Source organism: Brachycentrus maculatus, unplaced genomic scaffold, assembly GCF_059751285.1.
Source record: "Brachycentrus maculatus isolate JH-2025_06_01 unplaced genomic scaffold, ASM5975128v1 h1tg000271l, whole genome shotgun sequence".
NCBI lineage: Eukaryota > Metazoa > Arthropoda > Insecta > Trichoptera > Brachycentridae > Brachycentrus > Brachycentrus maculatus.
Genome location: NW_028281022.1, coordinates 437,322 through 445,349, shown reverse-complemented (window position 1 = coordinate 445,349; position 8,028 = coordinate 437,322). Strand labels below are relative to the sequence as shown.

The 8,028-nt window shown below is 29.4% G+C and overlaps 1 protein-coding gene across 1 annotated transcript; it reads right to left on the bottom strand.

Moving 5' to 3' along the window:
* Positions 1–606: 606 nt before the first annotated feature.
* LOC148305520 (protein Mo25) lies at positions 607–7,658 on the bottom strand. Its single transcript, XM_088266584.1, has 6 exons — positions 7,111–7,658; positions 6,913–7,029; positions 6,686–6,828; positions 5,176–5,344; positions 3,676–3,945; positions 607–3,500 (listed from the first exon to the last, which is right to left on the bottom strand). The coding sequence occupies exons 1-6, from the start codon at positions 7,237–7,239 to the stop codon at positions 3,321–3,323; spliced, it is 1,008 nt and encodes a 335-aa protein (XP_088122710.1). The 5' UTR covers positions 7,240–7,658; the 3' UTR covers positions 607–3,320.
* Between the last annotated feature and the right edge of the window lie 370 nt (positions 7,659–8,028).

Genomic DNA, 8,028 nt, shown 5'->3' with positions numbered 1-8,028 from the left:
TGAAATCAAGGAAGTTTTATACCCCCAGTGTAAAATTTCAATATAATATTCGGTTTGCTGATAGTTTAAAATAATATTTTAAAATTGGGTTTGTAATGTTGTTCTGTGTAAAAAGACAATATTGTGAAAATTCCATTGACATGAACAATCGAGAACAGGCAATTCTTTTTAATCTAATCTCTCGATAATCAGATGTCAGTTGTATTGTGATCTAAATCTCTAGTAAGCTTATCAATAAAAAGATAAAAAATTTGTTTCTATTAAGAAACTACATAAATAATGTTTTGTGTTTAAGGAGGATCGATATGTATTGTATTTCCATAGATATTTTGTTTACCATAAACTCTACTTACGATCAAAATGTTTTTCTTTTAAATTATAAATATCATTCAAAAAAATTAAAGAAGTATTGTCAATAATGTTACATTTTTAATTAAATTTAACAACTTATTTTATAAATATATTTGTTGCAAGTAAAATCTTTATGTTTAATGAAATATCCATGAAAATACTATATTCTGATTCCCCTTAATTTACACACGTTAATGTAAGATATTACATTAACCAAATTGCTGGTATTTGAGGATGGAATAAAATACACTTACATTAAAATGAATATTTCAGATGACTTTATTGGATAAATATGCTTAAATAAATATAGTAAAATTTACATTCCTCAAACCCAAAGCCCCATATAATCTAAAGCAAAAATATACATCTTGGTAAAATTAGGTACAACTTACGTTTACAAGTGAGATGGATGGAAAGTTGTGGAACAGAATTCTGAATATAATTATAGGAAACGAAAGCATTACAAATATAAATGAAATTAACATTTACAACTTTTACAAATACAAAAAGATTTGAAACCATAAATTCAAAAGAAATAACAAGTCTTGTTATTTCAAGTTTGCTAGTTCTTCCAACTGCATCAGATAAAAATATTGTCACCAAATTTATATAAACCCAAATATAAATAAGTCTATTTAATATTTCAACAGCGTTAACATAATTTACATTAACCATTTTATTTATAAATAAACGATATTAATTTAACCTTCAAAATCCTAAAAACTGAATAACTATTTTTTTTACACATTTTCAAATACGTTATAATAAAAATGTAGAAGTTTTCTAGTATTGACTACTTAGTGTACCCATGGATACATTCACCGTACAGCGGGCTAATCACTAGCCATGGAAGCAAGGTCTCGGGCCTACCCACCCTGTGATGGGTATTCATCACCAATCAACAATACAGATACACTTTGTACTCATCCATACATACATATAATATAAAATTGGAAATATTACTCTATAATTAGCAGATGATTATCAGGAAACAGTAAGTCTTAGTAGGGTTTAGTGAACAGTAGACTACCAATTTAACAGGATTGTTAAATTTAAAAAAAAATCAGTTGATCCAAAAATCATAAATGCACGAAATATTTGCTTTTACATTCATAAAAAAAACAGTACAAATTTACCCCGTATTATAAAAGAAGCCAACGATTTATTCATTTTCAATTTCTTTGCCTTAATGGAGGTAAATAGTTTATTATATGACTGGCTCATATAAATCCGATACAAGACACAGCTGGCTATTGTTTTGAAAAAAAAAACAAAACGACTTTCAGCTGTTGTTTTTTTGCTGCGGTAGATACAAACTGCAGAATCTTTCATTGAAATTATATAATATTGATTGGTGCATTTTGCATTTAAAAAAAATTAAATTTTTTAAACCCATATTAAGGGCTTCCCGATTGAGCGATCCCCGTAAATTGAGAGTCTACTGTATGTATTGGACTTCTGACTAGGTACGTAAACAAGAAATATTGTCACTTGGATTATTTTATACAGCATGCGCCACACATCAATTGTGGCCACAATGTGATGTTGGGGACAGACGCATAATATTTAACCTTACTAGTAGAATAATGTGCTATTTAGTTACTTGTAACTGGATCCTATGTACCTAAGAATCGAGGGTGCATTTTCTTATTACATATGAATGCACTCTCTGCAAACATTAAATAGTTACTATAGCACCTTGCCAAATGGAACTAAGTGAATCAAATCAGATTGATTTTCCGTATACAGATAAAAATTAATTTTCCATATTCATGAATTGTGTAAAATTTGTTTGTAAATAATAAACTTTATTATTTGAAAGTAAAAACTGATACTACGCCAGCAAATGTAAAACTAACTAAATTTGGTATCTTGGAGCTTATCAACTGAATAATTGTAATTGTTAATATTATTTCAAAAGAATTGTGATTCTTTACGTAATTCTTATAGATAACCTTGGTTTACTACAGTATTTATTTTTAATGGTCCAATCTAAGGACACAAGGCATAATTACTTTACAAATTAAAAATAACATTAAACATGAATAGTAAAAAAAAAACTAATCAAAATTTCATCCAAAATAGCACTCTAAGTAGGCGGCAGGCAAATATAACTTGGTCGACATTTTAAAATAAAAGGATTCATTTGCATGGCTTGAAGATTTTTCAGCTTCAAAATAATAAGATTTCTTATATGGGTTTTTTTTATAATTGCTGCTGAAATTCTGCAGTATATTTTTAATGTATTTGCCATCTCTGCTTAAGGTTCTAGCCATTGAATATTTAGTATATTTATTAAATTTTTAATGGCGAGTAAAATCTGTACACAATTTTTTTATCATGCTATATTTTCCAATACCAATCCAATATTAATCGGTTTTAGCTGTAAACACATTACTTTCACAAATAAAAGTGTATACCCGATCAAAAGTAAGTGATAATGAATACAGATATTCAAAAGCTAAATTTTTGGCATCCAGAAAACAGAAAATCAGCTCCATCCTAAATCAAAATTGATTCTATTATGACAACTACCACTCAGCCACAAGTGGTTAATGGTAGTAAATATACTAAAAGGTTTCATTTAAAATACCTGTAATTTCACTCCGCCACTAACTGTCCTAATTCACATTGACATCATTCTTAAAATCTCAATTTTTCTCCCGGGAACTTTATTCACTTCTCATTCAACCAATTTCCAGCAATATAAATGGATATGTTACAAGATACTAATGAATTAGTATTATGAAAATTGTACCGGTTAAACTATTGACTACTTTACATTGCAAGTTACCAAGAATATAAATTACATTCATACAAAAAAACTGTTTCAATTATTGGTTGAAATAAGAAATATTATATTTCCATTACACAGCTAAAATAATGATATATTCTAATATTCTATCAATTCGAAGGCATTGTAGAGAAGTTTTGGGAGGAAGGGTGGGTTTCATCAAATGCATTAAATGTTAGTGATCTGATGGCTTCAATTCTTTTATCTGTTTAATGAGATAAGCCTTCTCGTCGTTGAATTGTTCATCTTCTGAACGGTCGGTATGGAACTTTGTAAGGAAGTCCACAAGCTTATCTTGGTTCCGTAGTAATATATCCAAAATTGGCTTTGGTTTATTCGGATTTGCAACAAACACCTAAAATAAAGCCACATTATTAATAGTGTGGAACATTAAAACAATACACATACAACGGGGGAAAATTGTTTCAGATTTTAAGGACTCAAATACATTTTGATTCAAAGTTAAATGAAGTTATTATTTTTATATGTATTAAAAAATTGAGGTATGGAGCATATAATGAAAATGTCACCTTAAAGACGTGGAAAGCCTCAAACTGTATATTGCGTGATTTTTCTTTAAGCATGTTCATCATAAGCTTAAGATTGTCAGGATTAGAAATGTATCTCGTCATGACGGAGAAGTTATGCCTATCGAGCAAAAGTTCACCCAAAAGTTTTAGACTTTGTCTTCTCGTAACATAGTTTTCAGAATTTAAAAGTCTTTGATAGTGGCCGAAGACTTTGTCATAATTCGCTTCCAAAAATTCCGAACATAGCAATTTATGTCTTGTCAGCAGTTCCTGGAAATAAAATTTGATAATTTTTATTTATTATTAGAACAACAATAACTTCAAAAACTTATTATTAACACCTTAATTTCGAGTATTCGTTACAAAGCAACTTAATTTTCTTCAAACCCAGGTAACATCTGATGTTATTGTTTTTTTTAAACACCATTTTTGTACTGAAAAAATAAGTTTTTCTTCAAAATAAATATGTGGTTTTGAAAAGAAAAGAGTCATTGAGTGTCGGGTTGTGGTTTCTCGGTTCGAATCCACTCTACCACAATTTGATACCTATTTCTAATAATGAGCCGCTTAGGCTCACATATTTTTTCAATACATATTCAAAAAAACAAAAAACATGTATTCTAAAAAAAGTTGGGCATGACCTGACGTCTAGGTCTATGCATTGTCGGAAGCTAACTGACTTTTATTATTTCGAGTATGGCCTTAATCACGGCGGATGCATACATCTGAGATACTAACCAATGTGTCTGATATAGTATGATTTGGCAGTACCTGGGATTTCAAATTTTATTTCTTAGAATGGAATACCGAGATTGTAATATATTTTTGTTTAAAACATGACTTTCTACAGGATTATCTTGCAGGAGATTATCAATTATTGTATCGAAAGATTTCATGTTGAATAATAGTAAAAATATTTAACACCTTTTTGATTAGGCTTATCTTGCAGGACACTAACAATTATTGCAATGCGAGATTTTACATTGAATGAGAACACAAAACCACAATAAACAAATCAAAAACATTAACGATTATCTGTAAGCCACATTAATGGAGACCTTCAACAATACAATATGATTGAAAATATTATTTGCTCAAATGCAAAACCACAAAGTTTTAAATAATTGAATATGAATATATTTTTTTTAATAATACATTTTAGCTAAAGAAACAAAACTCTTTGTTGATAAATTATTGAGACCTTTTTATTAATTTTTTATTGCAATAAATTATTGGAAATAGCAGTTAGATTAACCCAATACCTGCATTGTTATTTTGACGACGTATCGATTTTTTATGATAACATTTTTTAAAAATATATATGAAAGTTAAAAAGGTGACTTCTTCCAATAGTATTTTAGGAAAAATATTAAGAAATGGTCCAGCTGTCATATGACATTGATATATCTAGAAAGAGGTACTAAATATGATCTTTAAGAAGCTGAATTGAACATGAAAGTTCCAAGATTTTTGTTTACTGTAATACATCATAAATTCTACCTTAAATGTAGAAAAGGCATCCGAGGCAATATCAAAAGTAGAAACTTCAACATATCTAAAGAAGTTGAAAAAATCTTCAGAATAAAGCATTATTTTTGCCAGAGCTTCATATCTGGCACATTCTCTTAGCATTGTTCCTCCATTTAAGGCAATTTCTTGATGCTCATATCTGAAAAAATATCAAACATTAGATGTTTTATAAAGTCATTAATATGATACATATTTCAATATTGCATTTAAATATAAAATGTTGATATCGTTCCATGTCAAAAGTTATTATAATTTATGTACTACAACAGGGATCTAAACACAAAATTTAATTTTCACTAGCTTATTTGTACGATACCAGATTGTAACTGTGGAATTATTTAGGCAAAACGAGACGCAGGCAGTATTGGACATATTCTCATTTTACATTAAAAATTTTAAAATCTCACATAAAAAACACTAAAATTCATCCATTTTAATAATGAATACTTTGATATTTGTATATTTATTGGCAAAGAGTAGTCGAGATTATTATCTGGGCAGCTAATCGGCCAACCCACAGAACAAGCTTCCTACTGTGAGTGCCAACCCTCTGTGGAGAGATCGCTAAGTTAACTAGACAAGATAAAATGCCTGACCTCGTTCATAATATAAGAAACTGTAATGTATGGCGGTAATTCTAATATATTTAATTTATTTTTAGCAAACGACAATTTACAAAATAATATTTGAAAATGAAAAATCTCCCCAAACTGCAAGGCTGGCTTGTCAGGTTTTCTATGTACAAAATAAATTCATACATAAAATAACATTCTTTGGAAATAACAAAATAAGCAGTCTTAATAATTTATAAAACATCTTTGTATGATTTGATCAATAAAGATCGTTCCTATTCATCAACAATAGCATAATTTTTCATTTAAGCATTTTTAAATGTTGTCCTTAATATAAAGTCATGCAGAAGATTATTTTAAATGTTTGGTATTACACATTATTAGGTTATTTAACCATATTTATAATATAGGGTACAAATAGTTTTTCATATGTTGTAAATCTACGCTTATGCACAAATCGTTGTTTATATTATTGTATCCAAGGTTACCAATTTAGACCATTCGATAGATGGTTAAATATTTGCTTTTTAAAAAGTTTAGGCATATGCCATTTTATGCAATTTTAAATTTATTATTAATTTCGTTCTCAAAACATCACCCTCTGTACACCATGCGCTTAAATCTGTATATATTTTTTTTGTGTTTATAAAAAAAAGCATTATGAAGCAGAAATAAGGATAAATTTCATAATTTCAGCACTGTCTCTATGCTTTTATTATTTCAGAAAACTTTTGGCTGTTGGCTTTTGCATAATTGCTTTGTATTTACCATTTTCTTTTCCTGCTAAATGATGAAAAAATACTGTTTTACTTTAAGCGCGTGACATAATAGAGATTTAGTTTTTCATTATGCTAAAAATGATGGTGAAACTCGTGTGGAATAGACACAGTAGACAGAGAGATATTTACCCTGTCATAAGGGTGAACAGAATTTCAGGTTTCGTACAAATGTACTCGACTGTTGGTGATCTGGTACCGATTTGTCGACGGAGAACATTGTTGAACACTTGAGCTACATCTTTCTTCCCTTCGAAGTCAATTCGATTCAAATTCTAAAAAGACAATGTAATATTAATATCAGTATAATAGTGTATATTGGTGGCAGTCGTTGTGTGCGGTGAATATATTGAATTAACCTGAATCAAAAGTAGCAGAAGATTAGTGTTATACAGCTCTTGCGCCAGCTGGGCAACGATTATGTCAGTTTGTGGTTCTGCATCAGATGTGCCATACAGCATATTCTTTATCAAAACCTGTAAGATATGTAGAGTTATTGTACAAAGCTAAAATAGTGAAAGGAAACATATATTGTGAAATCCGAAATCAGTACTTACAAGATTTTTGCTAGCATCTTCTTGAGCTTTTTCCGCTTTCTTGTCTCCTCTCTCCAAGGCACTGACGGCATCTTTCAGAGATCGAACTAACTCCGAAGGACTTTTTTGAGACTTACCGAAGAGAGGCATAGTCTTATATTATTTCGAAGGCGAAATTTAGAAAAATCAATTTTCTACATATGATTACGTTCAAACTATTTCACTCGTATGACATGAAATATTTACAGTAGAATAAGGTGACGGGCACTAAATGAATCACTTGAAAATGTCCAAGTACTGATAAACGAAAATATGTTCACACAAGAATTGCCAATGACATTTAAACGATTTCAATCCTTTTCGAATGTTAGCGATAATACGAAACTGCACACCTTTCAATCGTGAACATTAATACGCAGTAAAGTAAATATTTTAGTTTGCCAACTAAAAGTTTTAATGTTTTAAGTATTATATTAATTATATTTGAAATCGTAACACACAGTAATACCAAAAAACTATCGCCATAACACACTGGGACAAGTTCAAGGTAAAAATCGGAGTTGATATCTATGGAATAAGTCGACAGAGCCAACTGATAAAAATGGCAAGTTAATTAAGTAAGTACTAATTTTCATGTTTGCCGCGCACACATAAGTTTTACGCTGGCGTTTTTATCTTTCGGAATTTCAAATCTAAATTTCATACAGAAAGTACAAACCAAGCACACAGTCTCATTTCCTAGAGGAAAGTGTTTAAAATTGTGATTATCGTATTGGTCCCAGCATTTGGAAGTAAGAAACAAGAAGATAGTAGGAACACGCGAGTTCTACTAACTCGCGTGTTCCTACTATCTTACAAGTACCTACATTTGTATGTATGTATATATATATATATATATATATATATATATATATATATATATATATATATATATATATA

Coding starts and splice junctions, on each gene's coding strand:
- LOC148305520 (XM_088266584.1), bottom strand. CDS start 7,239: ATGCCTCTCTTCGGTAAGTCTCAAAAAAGTCCTTCGGAGTTAGTTCGA. Junction 7,030..7,110: donor AAGATGCTAGCAAAAATCTT/GTAAGTACTGAT, acceptor CATATCTTACAG/GTTTTGATAAAGAATATGCT. Junction 5,345..6,685: donor CTGTTCACCCTTATGACAGG/GTAAATATCTCT, acceptor ATATTTTTTCAG/ATATGAGCATCAAGAAATTG.